Source organism: Uranotaenia lowii, chromosome 1 (assembly GCF_029784155.1).
Source record: "Uranotaenia lowii strain MFRU-FL chromosome 1, ASM2978415v1, whole genome shotgun sequence".
NCBI lineage: Eukaryota > Metazoa > Arthropoda > Insecta > Diptera > Culicidae > Uranotaenia > Uranotaenia lowii.
In genome coordinates this window covers 56,032,612-56,054,216 of record NC_073691.1, presented here as the reverse complement: position 1 = coordinate 56,054,216, position 21,605 = coordinate 56,032,612, and the positions used below count along the sequence as shown (strand labels likewise).

At 37.4% G+C, this 21,605-nt stretch overlaps 1 protein-coding gene across 1 annotated transcript in view; it reads left to right on the top strand.

Moving 5' to 3' along the window:
* Window positions 1-3,972: 3,972 nt before the first annotated feature.
* Window positions 3,973-21,605, top strand: part of LOC129739522 (doublesex- and mab-3-related transcription factor A2) — a 74,478-nt gene continuing 56,845 nt past the window's right edge. The window contains exons 1-4 of the mRNA XM_055731003.1: window positions 3,973-4,684; window positions 11,406-11,507; window positions 20,111-20,318; window positions 20,405-20,482. Coding sequence (XP_055586978.1) covers window positions 4,538-4,684; window positions 11,406-11,507; window positions 20,111-20,318; window positions 20,405-20,482 — 535 coding nt within the window. The 5' untranslated portion in view covers window positions 3,973-4,537. The remainder of the gene's footprint in view (window positions 4,685-11,405; window positions 11,508-20,110; window positions 20,319-20,404; window positions 20,483-21,605) is intronic.

The following is a 21,605-nucleotide window of genomic DNA, read 5'->3' as shown; positions in this document are numbered from 1 at the left end:
GCACCCCCAGCATAATCCTCGTCTGTCAACTCCCTTGCAGTCAAACGACTTGTGGCCGTACTCCATGCATCGAAAGCATACCTCTGGTTGCTGGGAGATGGTTATCTGACAAACTGACCATCCCACTTTTAGCCGCCTGCACTCGAGTGCTGCGTTGGCTGCTACCACCGGAAGCCTCACAATCGCAACCTGTGTTCCGGATCTAGGAGGACCCTGTCTCAATCGGATAGAGATCTGATCTTCGCCGATCTTACACTGGTCAACTAGCGCTGTCCTGACTTCATCTTCTGTCGTTATTTCGTCGAGGTTTTTGATACGGATGGTAACTTCGTGACATAGCGCACGCACCTCCGCCTTCTCGCCTAGAACTTCCTCCGCCAGCACCTTGAAGGATGCACTCTTTGTTGCTGAACTTCGTTTCAACTCGAGGATCATCTCACCGGAACGAGTACGACGGATCCTCCTCACGTTTTCACCTAGTCCAGCAAGCTTGTCGTCGGTCCGCATCTGACGAAGCACGTCCGCGTACGTACCCTCTGGCGCCTTAACTACGATAGCTTCACCTTTTTCCCTTACGCGGCTTCGCTGCTTTTTGGGCTTGGGGTTTGCTTTCGTAGCTCTCTCCTTACGGTGTTTACGCGTCACTGTTTGCCATTCGGAGGACGCTCCCTCATTGGATCTGTCGTCCTTGCCTTTCAGTTGGCCAGGGTCCTGTCGAACCATCGGGTCTCGGGCCCTCTTCTTTAGGGTGCCAGGTCTTGGATCACCGGGCGACCCTCGTTTCCTCTTTACACTCTTAGAGCTTCTCGGAGTAATAAGCTCATTCCTCACCGTTTGAACGAAGGCATCGATCCGTTTCGGGCGACTGACATTCGCCTTAGAGGGTTTCTCCGCCTCTGTTCCTCTGCTAGTAGCGCTGCCATTTAGCGCTCTTACCATCTCTAGGACTGCTTTGTTTGCCTCTGTAAAAAGAGCCATAGCCTTCACAAGCTTGTCCTTGACCTCCTTATGAATGTTTTGCTTGCTCAAAACCAAGCTAGTCAAAGCCTTCATTTCTGTCATCGCTTCCTTCATTGCCTTTGGCATAGGAACTTCCTTTTTCTCTGGAGAGCTGACAGGCTCTCCTCTTTCTTCCGCTATGGAGCCTTCTGGAGTTTCTACCAGTTGGACAGCAAGCTGCCGAGCTGGAGATCGCCTTAGACTCCTGCCACCGAACGGATTAGGGCTTGCACCCTTCTCCGCACTCTCCTCCTTCTTCCTCTTATCATTATTTTTAGTATTTTGAATCATTATTGAATCCCACGAGTAGCTAGGGAAATATACGGTCGACTGCGCCAGTGCCCTACTTTAGCGCAGCAAGGACTGCAATACTGTGGGGTTTGTTCCGGTGCCCCACAGGCTACCGTTATCGACTGACACATTTACAACCCGCCAGCCTTCCACCTCATAAGCCGGTCTTATGCATGGGACCGTTTTAGCGCTCCCATGAGCAGCACACCTTGGGCACATTGGGTTGTTTCTTTCCAATAGGTCCGGTAGGGTAATCCAATTCCGTTTGCCGTTGTCGTCATCGAGAGGGGGGTTGCTGGATTTAGTCGCCTCTTACGACATGGGCCAGTGACCCAGGGGTAGTATTCTTGGGCCGCTACCCCACGGCTGGAAGAGGGGACCGTTTTTGTGCGGTAGTAACATTGGACGTGCGTAACGCCTTCAATAGTGTCAGCTGGGCAGCGATTGCTTCTTCACTTATAAAAATGAGGATACCGAAATATCTCTACAAATTAGTGGAAAGCTATTTCCAGAACCGCAAGCTTCTATACATGACGAGCGAAGGATTTCAGGAAATGGATGTTACAGCTGGAGTACCGCAAGGGTCGATACTGGGCCCGGTTCTGTGGAATATTACGTATGATGAGGTGCTGACATTGAGCCTGTCAGAGGGAGTAAAGTTGGTTGGTTTCGCGGACGATGTCGTGCTACTAGCGACGGGTTACTCTACAGAAATCGTCCAGCTAAGAGCTTCAGAGGCTGTAGATGCGGTAGAGAGCTGGATGCACTCCAAAAGTTTGCAGTTGGCTCACCACAAAACCGAGATGGTCCTGATATCAAACCTGATTTCACCGCAAACAGGCAGGATTACAGTTGGATCATGCACTATCGAATCAAAGCGTGAGCTTAAATATTTGGGTGTGATGATTGACGACCGGCTCAGCTTTAAAAACCACGTTGAGTATGTGTGCAAGAAGGCGGCAACAGCAACGGCCGCACTCACGAGGATAATGGCGAACAACTCGGGGATCCGAAGTAGTCAGCGAAGGATAATTTCGAGTGTAGTTTCGTCAATCCTTCGATATGGAGGGGCGGCCTGGAAATCTGGTCTTAACATCCAGTGTAACCAGCAGAAGCTAAACAGTGTACAGAGGCGAATGAATTTGCGGGTCATCAGTGCATACCGCACCGTTTCGTCGGAGGCTGCATGCGTTGTAGCGGGAGTCATGCCCATCTCGGTTTTGTTGGTGGAGGACTCATATTGCTACGAAAATAGAGGCATGCAAAACGTGAGAACACGAGCAAAAAAAAAAAAAAAAAAAAAAAAAAAAAAAAAAAAAAAAAAAAAAAAAAAAAAAAAAAAAAAAAAAAAAAAAAAAAAAAAAACACACACACACACAAACACACACACACACACACACCTTCAAAATGAGGGGTGTTCAGGTTATTTAAATGCAAACTTGAAAGAAATACGTCAAGTTGATACTGACCAAATTTAGACTGTATCACCCTTTAGCTACTATGCTTATTCTACAATCAAGTCATTCCGACGCAATACAAACACTTATCATAGATGCTTTTCTTTCAGTCACCACTCCAAACAAAGATTAACAATTCAGCGCTAGCGTTCCCAGAAGAATGAAAACTAACTGCTGTTTGCAGCAACTTATTCACTTTTTTCACTGCTAATTTCACAAAGCACTGCCCGTTGGGTGATTCTTTTTTGTATGAGGTTCAAATTATACGGATTATTAACTTTTAGAAAACCTTTCACGGTCGTCAATATGTAATTTGGCTATTCACGAGGAATCACCCAACATACAGGCGCTGCTGCTCACACCTACGCGCCAGCAAGGTTGGCTACTCAATAACCAAGAGCTGCTTACACTCACGTTCACATAATAGCAGTCGGATTAGTTACAATTCATTCACGCCCTGAGATAAACACTCAAATTGGCATAATGTATACCACACAATATTGAAAGCATATGCAGATCTCCGGTAGAACTCATTATTCAAAGTTTTTGACGATGATACAATAAAATTCTTCTTCCGTTTTTTAGGAAGATCTACGATATGAAGTTGCATTGTCAGACTACACCCCTGGTTCAATCCCGAGTGGATAAATTGTATCTGTGGGCTCCACCGTGTGCCGGAAGCCTTAATCAAGGTGGGGGCAGAATCCTCGAAAGGGGGTCGAGTTATCTGTAATCACCAGAATGTGACAGTTGTGCCACGACCCGGGTCGCAAAAAACGGACACGGACATGGACTAGTATCTGTGTGAATCCGCATGATAAAACATTCATTTGCTTTCGGCTTCATCCGTCGTTCCACTACGCACCGGTTCCATCCTATTCCTCCAGAAGCAGCTGCTGCAACAGGAAAACGAAGGATGGTGGCACCGTTTTGGTTAAATTTGGTTGGTTGAGTTGTATCATTGTATTTCATTTGGCTTTGGCCAAGTTGGTGTGAGTGCGATACGCAAGACCGTACAGTAGGCCAAACGATGGAAGGTTGTTTGTATCTCTCTTCTACGAACTCGAGTGCTTGCTGCTGTCTCGCTTTTGCATTCACCGGCAGGACTTGCTGCCATACCAACGCCCCTTTTGGGTTTGTTTTTTTTCGGGGTTTTGGTAAATTTGCCAGTCCTCAGTAGGTCGGTGATGGTTTAGAGATTGTATACATTTTTCCCGATCCCATGTGATACACAAAGCCTACTGCTGGTCTGGTCTGGGAGGGGATTGGCTAGAAACTGTTGAAACATTTTGAATCAGTAGCATTTGACAGTGCGGTCGAGTACGACGTGTGTTTTGTTGAGGTGGAAATTTTGGATACTTTGACGACGGGCAATCCGGATTAGCGAACGAAACCCGCAAAAGAGTCCTTCAAAAGTTTAATGAATAGAGTATGCTGCTGATTGTGATCAGGCTATAATGAGTTCAATTTGTTTAAGTGTCATTTTGTGTTGGGCTTTGCAGAAACCGGAACGGACAGTTCAGCAACAGTGATTAGATCTGCAAATAAGTGTGGGCTACTTTGACGACCAGAAAACTATTGGTTGGTTGATTCACTGGAAGAGGCGTGAAAAGGGATTGCTGTTGTTGATACAGTTTGTGAAGTGGGTCCCCATCGAAATTGATAACTTTTGAGTGTTCCCTCATATTGGGTTAATCGGATTCCAGTTTGGGATACTAGTGTCGAAGGAGTGTGAGAGCGATTAGAGTGTGTGATTAGTGTTCCAGTGGGATCAGGTGGACACGTGTGCGATGAGTCTGCCCAGTGGTGTTGACATGTCTAATCTGATGCAACAGCATCCGGTGCTGGGGGCACTGCCACCGGCCTTTTTCCTGAGGGCAGCCTCGGAACGGTACCAGCGAACGCCGAAATGTGCCCGGTGCCGGAACCATGGCGTGGTGAGTTCATTGATATCTGGATTGGTTATACTGGAGGGCCATTTTGCGCATCACCAAGCTAAACTAGTGGTTTACGGATGTGGAATGAGGAACGTGTTCTCTACGGAGTTTTGAGCCTCTAAGAAGAATTTATTATGTAAGAAACGAAACAGCGGAGGAAGAAACTCAAGCAAAAAGATTCATTGAACCATGTGCACGACTCTTCAAAAACATGTTGAACTTAAGTGTACTTACACAAGTCTCTTGACCGGGAATTGTCCAACAAAAAAGCATCTCAAAAGGATAAATATAATTCAAAACGATGACTGTCGGTTCTGCAGGTTTTGAAAAAGAAAGCCGATTTCTAAATCTGGCCTAAATTTTACGTGGTTTTTGGGGCATTCTTCCTTGTACAGCTTCGAACCCGCCGTCTTATTCATCATGAACAGTCAGGTTTTTACTCTGTAGCTGCTTTGAAAAATAATCATAAATAAATAATCTTACACAGTTGATATTTTTTCATGAAACTTTCCCACAAGATAGTTTAACTTATAAATTCACCATTTGTTTAGCTTTGAACATTTTGCACGCCTTTGAAATAGAGATACAGCTTTTTTGTATTGAGATTGCTTCACAAAATAACCTGTCAATTAATCAAATTTCATGTTTTTATCTCAAAATTTGGGGAAATTATGTGAAAAGTATGTTCTACCAACTGGGCAAATTTTATGAAAATCGTTTAACGTTTTCAACGTTTTAGTGATTTTTACTGCAGACGACGTTTGATTATCAACGTGAGTGTGCAGAATTGTTTATCTCCTCTCGGCTTCCATCTGCAATAACTTTTGTTTGACACACTGCACGAAACACCGTGATATTTTTTTTTAAAAAAAGTAAAGCCATAGTGCTACAGCTAATCTCTTTTAATTTTTCAACGGAAATCATAAAATATCACATCAAAACGCATTGAAATATCATCAGCTTTCCAAATAAAATAATAAAATAATTTGAAGTAATGAACTTTAACATGAAAAATTGTATATAAGCTTTAAATGTTGTACTAAAGTACCGTCTGCATCGCCGAATATTCTGCAAAAAATACCATTGTATGATCCCATTGCAATTAATGATGTAACTTTCATCTGAAGACACCAAAGTGGGCCCCCTTCAAGAGTTATGAAAGAAATAATTACAATAAATCATTTTTTTCCTTCGAAAATAAACAATGGTCGAACAACTACACTCACATATGCAGGTAGCACGCGCTTCCTACAATGTGGGAACAAAAGTACCGTAAACAGGGCGAACTTTGATCACCGGGGTAACTTTGATCAACATGAAGTTTTTGCAGATAAATCATCATTATCTAAGTCTGAAGTACAAATATATGAAAACTGTTTTCTTCGTTTGAAAGCCTATAAAATGAGTTTCAATAAGGTTAAATTTAATTTTTAGTTGGAGATTTTTTATATCACTTAAAATGTAGTTTTGAAGTTTTAAAATATCTGTTTTTTTTTTCGAAGACTCACTAACAAACACCTTTCTTGATAAAATGATAGTATTAAGAAGTAAATGGGTTGTTTTATGTAGAAGTTCGACTTTTTTTCTTTTGTATAGGTATAGTTAAAGAGCTATTTTTATGGTCATTCTATGGTAATTTTTTGATATTTAAAAAAAAAACGGACATTTTTTATGAGAAATCCTGTTTAGAACAAATGGCTAAGTTTGAATAAAAAAAGAACATAGAAACAGTGGGAGGACCTAGGGAATTGCATGAAGGTAAAATTCATTTGTTTTTGAGGCCAAACAATATAGAGAAATGTTTATAATGTTTGCCCCTAAATATATGCAGCAACACTGTACATCTTTTCAGTATATTTGTATTTGAAAGAAAACGTTTAAAAATTCAATTGAGTCCTAATAACAAAATAATGGAATTAGCTTAGCTTAGCTTGATTGACTACTCACATCCACCTTAAATCATTGAACTCGAAATCATTTTCATAAATGTTGTAAAAATTGTACGAAATATTGATACATATTCATATTTTACACATTTTAGTTCATATCCAACATTCATGTTTAAATTGCTTATTTTAATCCGAATAAAAAAATTTCGAATTCCATGATCGCAGGCGTGGCTCAGTAGAACAAGTTCCACATCGCCTCGTTGCTACTCCGTGATTGACCGAGGACCTAAATTTTGTACAAGGGTCAAAAGAATGGTTCTTGGAATTAGAAACTCATTCTCTATGTACAAAACTGATGCTCTCTCTTTGAACATCAACAACAAAATACTGGAATTGATGTTTTAAGTCTTCTGTGCTGGCATCAAAACAATAATTTTGAGGATGTTGAGATTCGTTAAAACCATAGTTATCAAAGTTACCCAAATAGACTGAGTCGATTTGGGGTCATTTTTTTATTTCTCAAACCCTGGGATCTGAAAAGCTTCGTTTTGGTTCAAAACTTATCCATGATTTTTTGCAGATTTTTTACGTAACGTTTACATGAACTTTTAGGTTTGTATCGAAAAATTGAATATTTTGTACTGAAAAATCAACATCATTTTTGTATCTTCTGTGGAGCCGAGTCAATTGAATGTCAATTGTCAATTGAATTTATTGTTTATCAATTCCAAAAGACATACCCCTGTTAAACAGCTAATAACTTTTTTGCCTAATAAGATACAAATTTAAGGTCTTGGACAAAGTTATTCAACAGAAAATTTCCTTGAAATATTTTATAAATTTGCACAAAACCCATAAGCAGGTTGGGCTCCACAGAAGAAACAAAAATGATGTTGATTTTTCAGTACAAAATATTCCATTTTTCCATACAAGCCTATGTAAAAGTTCATGTAAACTGTGCTCATGTAAACGTTACGTAAAAATTCTGCAAAAAATCATGCATGAGTTTTGAATCAAAGCGAAGCTTTTCAGATTCCAGGGTTTGTGAAATTAAAAAATGACCCGAAATCGACTCAGTCTATTGTACAAGGATAACTTCGAAAGCGTCTTTCAGCTATATCAAACTTTTATTGATCAACTAATTCATGATAGCGAATGGATCGAAAAAAAAAAAAATTTCTTCACTAAAAATTTCTCATTTTGCGTGATAAAATGGCCTAGTCGAGAAATTACCTTTTTATTCTTGAAGCATTTCAATTTCAATTTCTTCATATGAAATTGACCTTGGTTGAGAGATGATATTTCGGTCGCTTAATTCGCTTGCTAATCTTTCGCAGAAATTGTTCTGCGGCATGAGACCAAGAACTCCTAAGTTCAAAGTTTGAGAAAAGTTTAAATATAGAAAAAATAACACGAGAGGGGAAAATTAGCTGGCAAACATCGGAGATACATCGGTCATCATTCATTTTGTTTTTTTTATTCGTCAATTGACGTTTCATGTCATCTTCGCTGATTAATCTCTCCAAATCTCGATGATTAAGAGCTGAAGAACAGCTTCTCTCTGAAATTTAGGTTGGCTTCTTTTAGAAAGATGAATAATTTAAAATTAGAACTAAATAATGTATCAGCGGTTGTTCAACAATAAATGTTTGTTGGGGAATACCTTGAAATTTCGTGACATGAATTCAGTTCACAACCCTGTTGTATTTAAAGGGTGATACGGTCAAAATTTTGTCAAGGGAAAACGCGTGTAAATCGGTGAAATCGTTTATTTAAAAAATCAAATTAAATTTCTTTTTCAAGTTTAATTAGTATAAAATTCAGGAAAAACATTCAGTTAGGCTTCCGCATTTCCCAATCCGAATTGCCGGGCCTTACGCTTAACCCCTGCCATCAGATTTTGTACAGCCACCTTGTCCACCTTCTTCGCCGCAGAAAGCCAGTTTGCCTTGAACTGCTGCTCGTCCTTAGCAGTTTTTTCGGTCTTCCTTAGGTTCCGCTTGACAATAGCCCAGTATTTCTCAATTTGGCGGAGCTCTGGCGTGTTAGGAGGGAACCACCTGCACGTTGTTGGCGGCGTACCACTCCATGGCCTTTTCACCGTAATGGCAAGATGCCAAATCCGGCCAAAACAGTACGGAACAACCGTGTTTCTTCAGGAAAGGCAGCAGACGTTTATTCAAACACTCTTTCACGTAAATTTCTTGGTTGACAGTCCCGGAAGCTATGAAAATACTGCTTATCAAGACACAGGCACAGATGGCTTGCCAAACCAGATATTTCTTCGCGAACTTTGACAGTTTCATGTGCTACCTTTCCCCTTCCTTTTGCCATATAAAACTCCTGTCCCGAAAGCTGCTTGTAGTCGACTTTGACGTAGGTTTCGTCGTCCATTACCACGCAGTCAAATTTCGTCAGCATCGTCGTGTACAGCCTCCGGGATCGCGCTTTGGCCGTCGTATTTGTTTATCGATGCACGGTTGTAGACGATACACTCAGCTTATTTGCGGCATCTCGGAGAGAGAAGTTAGGGTTTCGATTGAAACTACCGGCAACTCTCTTTGTCGTCTCAGCGGCTCCCGGTTTTCGATTTCCCACCGATCAAGACTTCCTGGCTGTCGACAAACGTTTCACAAACACTTTAATTACATTTGTAACGGTTGATTTGGCAACTTTTAGCGATTTTGCCAGCTTTGCGTGCGAGTAGCTCGGATTTTCGCGATGCGCGAGCAAAATTTTGATACGCTGCTCTTCTTCCTTGGACGGCATTTTGACAACTGAAGAGTGAATTCCAAAATCAAAATAGGAGCAACATTCTACACACACACACACACCTTTAAAATGAGGGGTGTTCAGGTTTTTTTAAATGCAAAATTGAAAGAAATACGTCAAGTTGATATTGACCAAATTTTGACCGTATCACCCTTTAGTCCTTTTTTATAGTGAACACAACGTTACTCATTTTTTCTTATCCGAGGTCTGCTAACGTAGCTATCACCGAAATAAAGTGTCCGGATACTACATGATCATAGCTTTAGATGCTACTGCAGAAAACGCTCATCGTGCCCCGATTAATTGTGCTCTGTTCGCCCCCAGTCCACAAATTGAAATAAAAACGCGTTTTTGAATTGATTTTGTATTAAATTTTATTGAAAAATCAAAAAATCAATTATGGTGAAAATTGAGGAACAATAATGATATACATGTTGCAATGCGTACATTAGAGATTAAGGTGATTCAAAGATCATAAAAGCTTTTTTTCTTGTGCTTGAAAACTATAATATTTTCGTCACTTGAGAATGTTTTTGTTTAAATATTTCTGTAAAAATGATAAGAAGATCCCTTTTTTGGTGAAGTTTAATTCTAATAATAAATAATGAATAAATTTCAGCTATGGGAAGTACGAAACTGTTCCTCATGAAAATTTATTTAAGAAAATGCGTACTTTTGTAGAAAAGAAAAGTGCTTACTATGACCCGGGTGCTCGTTATGCCCTTATCTCCCCTATATGAAATTGTGGATAGTTAATTCGCGACCGTTTGCTACTACTTTTCTCATTCAACAGTAAATTGGTTGACTTCTAGAATTACAACCGTTTAGAAAAGTCCGGAAAAGGTGAATTAACGTCACGGTGGAATTTGTCTGCTGTGTCACCCAGCTTGTTTACATTTGTCACATTCGTCCTTTTCAAATTTCACTAGCGATATCATGCATTGATGAGATATGAAGTTAATAAAAAGATTGAAATTAAAAGATTGCAACGATTAAAATCGTATAAGGTTATCGTGGGTTGTTTATTTAATTCGTTTGAACATTTTTGGAACATTCAAAACGGTACAAATGTCGCCCGTTCACACAGAGCAAACTTTCTTATAATCCTTTGACAAAACAATTGCGTTTCGTCAAGAGAGAGCGACAAAAAAAACTTAAACGAGCATAAAGGTAGCTAAAAACGACCGTTTTTCTCAAGTGTTGCCGAGAAGTGGAAAAGAGCCACTCCAGGAGTGCGCGACGACACGCTTCGCGTTTTCTCTGGAGACTGCAAACCAACCACCACACCAAGACTCCGACCCTGTCAGGGAAACAGCGGGAGGTAGGAAACCGTCAATTGTTTTAATTTTAATTAAATCATTATACGGCATTCGGTTGATGGGAACGAGGAGAGAGGAAGTCTTGGGAAGCAGCCTTTGGCTCCAGATTTACTACTGAATAGACGCGAACATACATATAAAGTGTTGCAGGCTGCAGCAATTTCCGGAGGATCGTGTCAGGAAATTCTTGCAAGTTCTTTTGAAGCAGTTTCGAGAAAGGAACCCGACGTAGGGCCAAATCGTTGCTATTGAGCGGAAGCGGGATCGGAAGAGAGAGAGAGGAAACAATCGGAAAAGTCCTCAGAATTGAACGGCAAAGTTGGAGGTTTGGTTTGCTGAACAGGAAATATGTGGCGCTTTTGAAAGCGTTTTTCGGAACAACGAATATTTGCAGACTCATTGTTTGGGGGTTTCAGGCAACTCTAAATTGCACCTTTTATTCGGAATGAATATCAAAAGTATCTATGAAGTTGATATCGATCAAAAGAGTCTATTCTTTTTAGTTATGAATGGGTTAGTCTCTATTTTGAGGACGTAAGCTAAAACAGTTCTCATTAAATTTCTATTGTTTAGGTATTTATATTGGTATATCAGACTTGTTTTTTCTAGAGAATCTTATATTACATTCTCTAGAAAGAACATTCACGCTACCGTACCTATATACCTAAACATTTAAAAATACCTCATTACATAACTATTTTTTTCTGTAATTAATGCCTTTTCATTCATTTGTCATTCTAGGTAAGCGCCCTGAAAGGTCACAAACGATACTGCCGATGGCGGGATTGTGGATGTGCTAAATGTAATCTCATAGCGGAACGGCAACGGGTGATGGCAGCACAGGTGAGTTTTGCCTTCTCGATCAGAAGAGAAAAATTATATCACGATGAGATATTTTGATATTTATTTTTTCCTATCCAAATGAGATAGAATTTTGTACTCGTAGGATGTAAAAATATCTCCAATCATATGCAAGAAAAACTAAATTGCATCACCCTTTGATGGCATTATAGGGTAACGGACTTATTATGGACCGGGTACATATTTTGGACCACCTTGATGCTTTTTTCAATGTTTCTCTCATAAATCATGTTTATTATGAAAATTTTGAGCAAATATAGATAAAGTTACTTCTGATGATTCTAATCATATCTAATATTCCATTTAAATAAGCTGTTCAGGAGGACGTGCCATTATTGGTGTCAACTTCCAAGAGGTTTTCTGCATAACTGTGATGGATTTTAAAACTAAAAACATGTTCAAAGCTATGATAAAACACATGAAAACTAGTTTTCAAGCTGGAAGACCCAAAAAAACTTGTGTTAATAGCAATTTCATGAACGTTATAAGACGTTTTACGACGATATGAAAAGAACTATGCACACTATTTCAATCGCTTATTATAAACAAAATTTTTAATTTAAGAATAATTTTATTTTATTAACTCATTAAAGTAAAAATCCACCTATAAGGGTATATACTGGCGATAGTATTGGCGAGAAATTGGCCTCAGCCATAACCTCAAACTTTGATGAGCAGACGGCCTCACCAGTGATGCTAGGTGCGTTACTAATATCAGTATTTGTTTGTTTTAAACTAATTATAATATTTCTGAATTGATTTAATTTTTTAACATTCAACAGCTAAACGTTTTAATTCATTACGGGGCATCTCTAAATAGATGAAGATAAGCCATCTTTCGTTAATGAATTTTCTAGGTGAATTTAAAACACCTGATATATTTTTCATGTACTTCACCGGTAAATTAAAAAAGGGGCCGTTCAGATACCACGTTGACAGCAAAATGAGATTTTTGACCCCCTCCTCCCCCTCCGTGGACAAGCGTGGACATTTGCCAAACCCCTACCCCCCTCCTCGGATGTCCACGTGGACAGATTTGAAATAGTTTTTTTTAAATACCTATTATTAGAAAGTTAAAAAACACTACTTTTTGCCTGTTTGTTATTGAATAGGCTGATTTTGAAAAAAACTGAATAATAATTCCCTGATATAAAAGGATTTTAAAAATTTAAATTTCTCAAATTATCACATTTATCACTTGTAGCTACTAATTGTTCAAACTTTAACTGGAAAGCATTGAAATTTTAAGATTTTGATCATATTTTGAAAGTAAGTATGTCCACGTGGACATGACCCAAACCCCTACCCCCCTCTCCGTGGACAAGCGTGGACATTTCCATACCCCCCTCCCCCCCCTAAGTTGTCCACGTGGTATGTGGACGGCCCCAAAAGTTGTTTCTAACTTCTAAACGAATGCAAAATCATTCACTGTTACAAAAAAAAGTAAATTAATGAAAGCCACGTCTATGTTGACTATGAAAATAATAGCCTGCATGCTCTGATTATTTATAATATTTTCTCATAATTCGCTACATCGTTTAAGTGTGCGATACAGACAGTTGTTATTCAGTTCAGATAAATATTGCGTTTAATTTCATATTCTAATAGAAATCTACGGAAAAGTTGCAAATTTTCAGTACTCATGAAAAAGATTTTCAATAAAAATGCAATCAAAAAAATATAATCATTTTCCAAATATCAATGCACTTGGCAGCCCTGAACACCCAAACAAATCAAAACACGAGCATCTGTGTGTCGCTTTTCCACAGGGCGAATTAGTCGATGTTAGTATCGCAAAATCGCGTTTATCGTGCGCCCTTCTCAAAAATTGATTCTGTTCTCCCATGGTTTGAGGTTAGGGCTGAGGCCTCCTGCTAAGGTGGTGTTCGTATAAAACTGTCAATATATCCTAATAGGCGGGGTTCACTTCAATCGGCAAAAATCATGCTAAACATTATTTTAACTTATTTTTTGTGCACTATGCTTTAAATTTCGTTAATCTAATAATCCTCATTAAAGGCAACTATTTGATAAGCAGTTGTCAAAATCTACAGCTTAAAGAAGCTTGAAAACATGAAAAATGGACATGCACCAAGTTTTAATGAAGTCATTATTTTTAATGCTTCATGAAAAATAATTGACAATTTGGTCTAGAAGGTACAACCATTCAGGGTTGATTTTCGAGAAAAAAATAATCTTGGTTAGGTAGAAATGACGAAATATAAACCTTGTTTAAAGAAGGGGTTGGGAAAAAACAACAACAAATATGTAACGAGTTTAATTTTTGTAATAGTTGAAATATCTTTATATGTTTGGGGATCGACTGATTTTTATGTTTTTTCTGGGAAATTCCGGCTTGCAGTTTATTTTAGAGCAAAAACGATTTTTGTTTTATGTATCCAACGTTTCAATCCGTTTTGGATCTTCTTCAGGGACTAAAAAATTGTATTTTTCAATTAATTTTTGGCCGATTACAAATTATTTGTTGTGAGATGTTTACCTAAAAAGTGTCGTTTTCTTGTTTTTGTCGACTCGGCTGGTCTTGTAAAGCTGTCTATTTATCTGTTTTTTAAATTTTCCGAATTAATTCGTGTTTTATGACAATAAGGTGTAGTGATTGACTTACTGTGTTAGATGTTTCTCGGATAAAATCCGGTTGTCCGGGGATTTTGGGATAAACTTTCCTCAGCATCGAAACTTTGGCACAGTTTTCACTTTTCACCTTTTGTTTTTGTTGTTTCTAGATGTCAGCTTGTTCTGTGTTGTGTGTAGGGTGGTGTTTTTTATTTTCAAAACTATACAATCAATTAACGAAAACACAAAACACAAAAATAAACACACAAATAAAAAACACCACCCTACACACAACACAGAACAAGCTGACATCTAGAAACAACAAAAACAAAAGGTGAAAAGTGAAAACTGTGCCAAAGTTTCGATGCTGAGGAAAGTTTATCCCAAAATTCCCGGACAACCGGATTTTATCCGAGAAACATCTAACACAGTAAGGCAATCACTACACCTTATTGTCATAAAACACGAATTAATTCGGAAAATTTAAAAAACAGATAAATAGACAGCTTTACAAGACCAGCCGAGTCGACAAAAACAAGAAAACGACACTTTTTAGGTAAACATCTCACAACAAATAATTTGTAATCGTCCAAAAATTAATTGAAAATACAATTTTTTAGTCCCTGAAGAAGATCCAAAACGGATTGAAACGTTGGATACATAAAACAAAAATCGTTTTTGCTCTAAAATAGACTGCAAGCCGGAATTTCCCAGAAAAAAAAATAGTTGAAAGATCTTAGTTAATAGTAGAACAATTTAAACAAAAAATATATTGAACTATAGCTATAAGATAGAATAAATAAGTTTCAAAACTAAGGAAAAAATTGTTAAAATAATTTAAAACTACAAGCGAAAAAGTACCGAAAATCTAGTTTTTCAGCCCCTGTGGTTATGCAATTTTTGAAAGAAAAAAGCTATTGGGAAATTGACTCCATCGTTAATTTTTTGTCGTAGAAAAAAAGTTCTTTTAAAGTTAACACTCAACTTTTGTAAATTTGTCAGAGAAAAAAAATCTGGCTTTCAGATGGTTTAAAAGGTCTCATAGTTCTCGCACATTTTTATCTATTTGAATCTGTGTATTCAACAGAACTTAAGCTAAACCAAATCCATTAAGGTTTAGGAAGTCAAATACATCAATTGATGTCGCGGAGTTGATGATTTCAAACTTTCTTAACTTATAATTGGGTCGCCTTAAGGAGATTTACGTTCTTAAAATTGATCCTAAAGAAAAACCAACTGGCCAGTATTTAACACTGCAGAACAAATTTTGTCGAGATTGCGGTGTGCTGTCGAAATTTTCAAAATATTTGAAACACACTGTATAAAGGATGAGTTTTTCTATTTTTTATCCTTTTTTTATCGAAAATTACTGTTTTTAAGCATAAGAAGTTGTGGAAACAAAAACAGATGGTTGTAGTAAAAAATATTCAACAAACAAGTGTACCTTAATAGTGACTGGGGAAAAGTTGAAAAAAGTTAGTTCAGAAATGAGTTAACGCGAACAAACAAAACTGGACTAAAAGAATAAGAAAGGAAAAGATTAACTGAATTAGTCGCAAATTGCGCATCTATAGCTGTCGTAAATATAGCAAAATTTAGAAAAAACAACTTATTTAGTTTAAGGGTGGTCCAAAATAGGTCCTGAGGGTGGTCCATAATAGAATCCTGGTGGTCCAAAATACCGACCAGAGTAATGATCGAAGAAACGAGTTTTTAGGCTCCAATCTTGCTACTTTGCAACAAACGATGATATGTTTCGATAGAAAAGGCCGTGATATTTGTAATGAACGCAAAAAGCAGCCAAAAATTGTAAAATATACTTTTTTTCTTCACAAAATAGCATAGCCACTTCCCAAAGCGATCCAAAATAGGTCCGTTACCCTATCAAGATTATAACTCGATCAGCTAGGATTTAGACCACCAAAAATGCAAAAATATAAGTCTTGCACACAAGCTTGAATGCCTTTTTTGTTACATGCAATGTTAATGCTTTTTGCCTTGTTCTCAAACTTTCATGCATTGTTTCTTATTTGAACAATTCTTGAAAAGTTAGGGGTACAGCCAAGCTTTTTGCCTTGTTCTCAAACTTTCATGCATTGTTTCTTATTTGAACAATTCTTGAAAAGTTAGGGGTACAGCCAAGAAATTCGAACCTCGACCTTCAGGTTGAGAGGCGCCCACGCTAGCACAGTACCATGCCTGATGCATCGGAAAGAGAGCTTTAAAATACAAATAAAAGTTTTTGAAGCAGGTAAATTGAGGCAAAAACAACTGTTGGTATCAAAGAAATATAATCATTTTTTTTTTCGAAACGATCAAAACGAAGATTTGGATATTGATGCACTTTATATTAGACTGAGTCGATTTGGGGTCATTTTTCAATTTTTCAAACCCTGGGGTCTTAAAAGCTTCATTTTGGTCCAAAACTCATCCATGATTTTTTGCAGAATATTTAAGTAACGTTTACATGAGTAATTTCGAACTATTTGGTTTGAATGGGAAAATTGAATATTTTCAACTGAAAAACCAACATTATTTTTGTTCCTTTTGGTGATGTGATGTGATCCATGAAGAAATTTATAACTTTTCTGACTAGATCAAATTGATGTTGAATTTTAGAACATTGAAGGTAAATTTACATTATAAACCCCAATATTTTTTTTTCCAAAAACTGGAAAACTTAACTAACAGAGAAATAATTTGGATTTGATAGAATCACTTATGATTAAGCTTTCGACGGCAATCTAAAAACTTCTCGAACATGTTGACAACAATAGTCCACTTAAAAACCTTTGAAATTTAACAAACTAGCAATACGTTTATGCATAAGTAAGAAATAAGAAATTCACTGTAACAGAACATTATTCTGGCAATCTTGATTTATTTTAAAATTCAAGTATAAAATTTACTGAAAATTCTGAATGTCATAATTTTCTTACAATTAACATGAAAGCTTGCCCCAATATTTAATGTCTTTATTTGGCTTATTTCACACATTGTTTAAAAAAAAATTAATTCGGATTATTCTCCTGCAAGAATAGTTTAAACTCGAAATATAGATTTGAAAACAATCAAATTGAACTCAAATATCATTTGATATTTGTAACTTCGCTCTGAATTTCAATTGCTAATTTACTTTTTGATTGCTTTACTAATTTTATAAATTTGAATTATTCATGCGAATCAAAAGCCTTTTGTCTTGATTGAAGTTTTTTTGTCAAATTTCATAACTATAATTTTATTTTATCTCGAATAAGAATTTCAAATACTTGTTATATTCTTGATCTCTCAAATCGAGTTTTAAATTTGAATTCTTGATCTGGATCTTTTCCTTTCCTATCAGACCAGACTCTCGGTTGATGTTCATTTCTAGATTTTTGACAATTGCTTCTCAAATTTCAATTGTTTCGAATGTCAAATCTCAACTTTCGACTCTAGATCACCAATTTTCAACTTTCGACCCTTGACTTTTGCCTCTCAATTCTGGACCTTCGACTTCGACTCTCCATTCATCTCAATTCACAATTTTTGACTCACGAGCAAAGTTGCTGAAATCACAGAAAACTCTGTAATTTCACAGAATTTTGAGCAAATTTTCATCACAAAATCTGTGCCACAGAAAATAAAATTTTTTAATCTTACAGATTTCACAGAATCTTTGAATCTAGAATGGATTCCCAAAATTATAATGTTAGGGCCAATATGAAATTTAGATTTCTTAATTTTTATTAGAAAAGTATGATAAGATTGGTAATGTTAATTGACTTTTCCTAACTAAAATAATAAAAAGACATAATTTATGATGGATTTTCAATGAAATTTAAGGAATTAGCATCATAGAAAACCATCGCAGAATTTTTGGGTAAAATTACAGAAAGTCAGAATTATTTTCCTCAAAACACAGAATTTTTTTTCGGCAACCTTGCTCACGAGTTGCTAACATTATAATAGCGCCAGCACTAAATTTTACTTCGAAAGTCCTGACTTCCGACTTCCGAAATACTTCCGACAAAGGAAAATGAAGTACTAAATTGTCGGAAGTCTGCCTTTTTTTTTTGCCAGTTCACCAGCGACGTTTCTAAAAATTTTACTTAAATTCACAATATCAAATTCAGAATATTCTCAAATGAAAAAAACAGGATAATTTCTGATATGACCAAAAAACCTGGAAAATTAGGCTTCATTTCCAGAATCAAAAAAATTTAGGCTTATCAGTTATCAGGACGAATCTCCAAAAATCAGGCAAATCCTGAAAAAACCAGAGGATTGGCATCTCTGCTTAGACTCTCAATACTCCATCGTTCCCCGACGTTCGAGTCGTGACTCTCGAATCTTGACTATCGTCCTTTGAACTTCGGTCCTCATTTTTTAAGTCTGCATTCTCGAATCTAGATCCGAGATGCCATGCGGTAATGTCAAAAAATCAGTACACGGACACAACTATGAAAAAAATAGGATTTTCTGGTTCCCCACTGGATAAAGCTCTCCAGATTTTTTCCCGAACGTATCCGGGTCGGGCAAATCTGGGATATGTTTTTCAAAAAAAACTTGACAAATTCCTAGCACTGGATAATTTAAATTTTTACCTGCAAAACTGGGCAATATCGGGGCAATATAAAAGTTTTGCATATAAAAATTGAAGAAAAAACTGAAAGATAAGCCCATTTATTTTTTTTTTAATAAGGCATATCCAACGGCATAAAATGTTTAAAATTTATTTTGAGAAAACTTTCATCGAAATTTCGACCAAAAACTCATGAATATAATACACATTTACCGTATTTAGGACCGGTAGAAAAATCAATTGTTCATTTGCGTTCCGGGTTTGAACGCAAAACGACTAACCACAAACGCAAATAGTCCTCAGAAATTTCTTAAGTCAACTAACTAACTGGCGACAAATGCGGTTGGGCTGGGAGGACAAAGTCAGTTATTATTATGCCGATCCGGCGCAGAATGTTATACCGATAATTCCACCTCTAACGATGTTCATTAGTTCATCATTCGTGTGTTTGCCGTGAACAGATCTGTACAAAATTTTGGCTTTTTTTTCTTCTTAACAGGACCAGAATCACCAATTTTTTCTTTGAAAATCCTAGTAAGCTGATTTTTTCCAAGATATTTTAGTTTCAGAGATACAACGCTTTAATAAAAAATAAATATACTGTTTTTAGAAATTTTAATCGATAACATTACACCTTCTTCTGACAGCACTGAAGAAATTGTTTGAGTGTTTGTTGAACTTCGTTGAAGTCTGCTTTCGATTCGACTTATGATTTAAAAGATATCTAAGATTTATTTTGTTTTAAATTTTCGTTATAATCTCGCCAAAATTTCCTATAGTGTTTCCAAAAAAAAGAGCACAAATTTCTTAAATAAATTTTAACCTTTTTTCAAAAGTTATCTCGAAAAAACAAGAACTGACAGAAAAAAACCTATTTGTATATTGGACTCAGCGTCCCCTAATTAGTCGAGATTTAGGGAAGATAAGGGTATAATGGCCACTTTAATGAGGACGCTTATTTTTCCATAGAAATCAGTGATTGTAGGGGCGTAATGAAAACCCCCACTGGGGCAGTATAGGCACCATTAATCGGGGCAAGATGAGCATTTTCTGCCGTAGAATCTAGCAGCGAATTCAAGTCGATGAAGTCAACTGAATTATAGAGCTACAGCTTGACTAGTTTCATCAGACGATTTTGCCTATTGGTTAGATGTCGAAGAGATAATCAGAGAACTCGAGTTTGATTCCTGGTCGAGGCTATTTTTGTTTCATTTACCATTCACGATCGATGCATTTTGCACTAAACGATGAGTCGAAGATCCATCAAACAAAGCAATAACAAAATAATGTTTGTCTGTTTGTAGAATACAAACAATTCACACGCTCTCATACATTATTTTTCAGGTGCTTTGTTTGGCGGATGATGCTACTAGCCGTAGAATGCAAAGATTAAAATAATAGATTATTTTAGATGAAGATTATATTTTCTTCTCATTTTCCAATAAAGGTCGCCCTCCGACGACAGCAGGCTCAGGAAGAGAACGAAGCTCGGGAGCTGGGTCTTCTATACACCGGTGGGGTCCATTCGGTAGGACCCTCAGTAACCGACACGAACGGATCCGGCCAACCCTCGGTGGGCCCCTTTCACACCGGAATTCCATCGCCCCCGAATGATTCGGACGGTGGCAATCGAGGCAGTTATGGAACCGTTGATGGTGAGTCCAAGAATTTGAAAATATTTTTAAATAATTATTTAACCAAAACGCTCCTTTTTTTCTTTTCTCCAATTTTTCAACTAAAGAATCGGAAAACCCCCGCCTACGCTCGGAACGTCTCAACTCCGCCTACTCACCGGATCAGAGCGAACCTGACAGTCCCGGTAAGTGACACAAATTAATGGCCCAATCTCTCCTTAAAACAGGAGAGGTTGGGTGTAATGAATTCATGATGACAACTCAGTAGTACACCTACTTTCGAAATTGCTGCTGTTGCCACTCTAGGCACACCGGTTGATTTATGGAAACACTCGAGTTACTTTTTCCGCAATGAGGTGGTTAACTTGGCAGTATTGCCTATTTAAGACCGGTACGTTTTCCGGTGTGTCGGCAAGCTCCGTTTCCAGTTGGGCAGACTGGCTGGCGACATCATCGTTGTTACGTACATACTTTGGAGGGTACAAAGTAGTAGATACTTGTTGAAGTACCGCTGTGTTTGGAGTATGTGTTTGTGACTACCGTTTTGTGTCGTTCTGAAGTGGTTCATGAATTTTGAACGAAATGTTATTGAAACGAATTAACATTTTGTCAAGTGAAACCTTCAGGGGACGGAAAAGTAGCAATAAGCGGGCGGTTGTCACTTTTTTGGAGGTGATTTGTTATTGTCTTTCTATCTAGTGTAGTTTCAATTCCAAGTTTGAAACCAAGAAATTTTAACATTTTCCACCACGTACAGGATGAGCCATCTGGAAGCTTCCGTTTTAAACGTCGAATAGTTCCACCATTTGTCAACCGATTTTCAAAAATAAACAAGATTTTTTCAGAATATTTTATGGCAATTATTTAAAAATAAAATTAGAAAATAACGTGGATTAATTTACAACCCCAATTGATATGCAAAAATCAGCTTGTTGAAACTTACGGTTTTCGGAACTGTTCCGGATGAAATCCTTATCCCCAGCAGAGGAAATCTGCCGCTCAGTCGGCAAAACCAAAACAGTTCGTTTTAGTTCTCCGTTTGTTTTTCATCCAATTTGCTATTGAGAACAATAGCGTTGATGATTGTTGGTGACATGCACGGAAAATAAAAAAAAGGTAAAATTTACCTTTTTGCGAGGTGAATTTTTTCCACCCCTCTTTCGAGGTAAATTTTACCTTTTTTTCATTCACCTAGCAAAAAGGTAAATTATACCTTTTTCCAATTCACCTAGCAAAACGGTATATTTTACCTTTTTCGCATTCACCTAGCAAAATAGTAAATAATACCGTTTTCCCATTTACTGATTT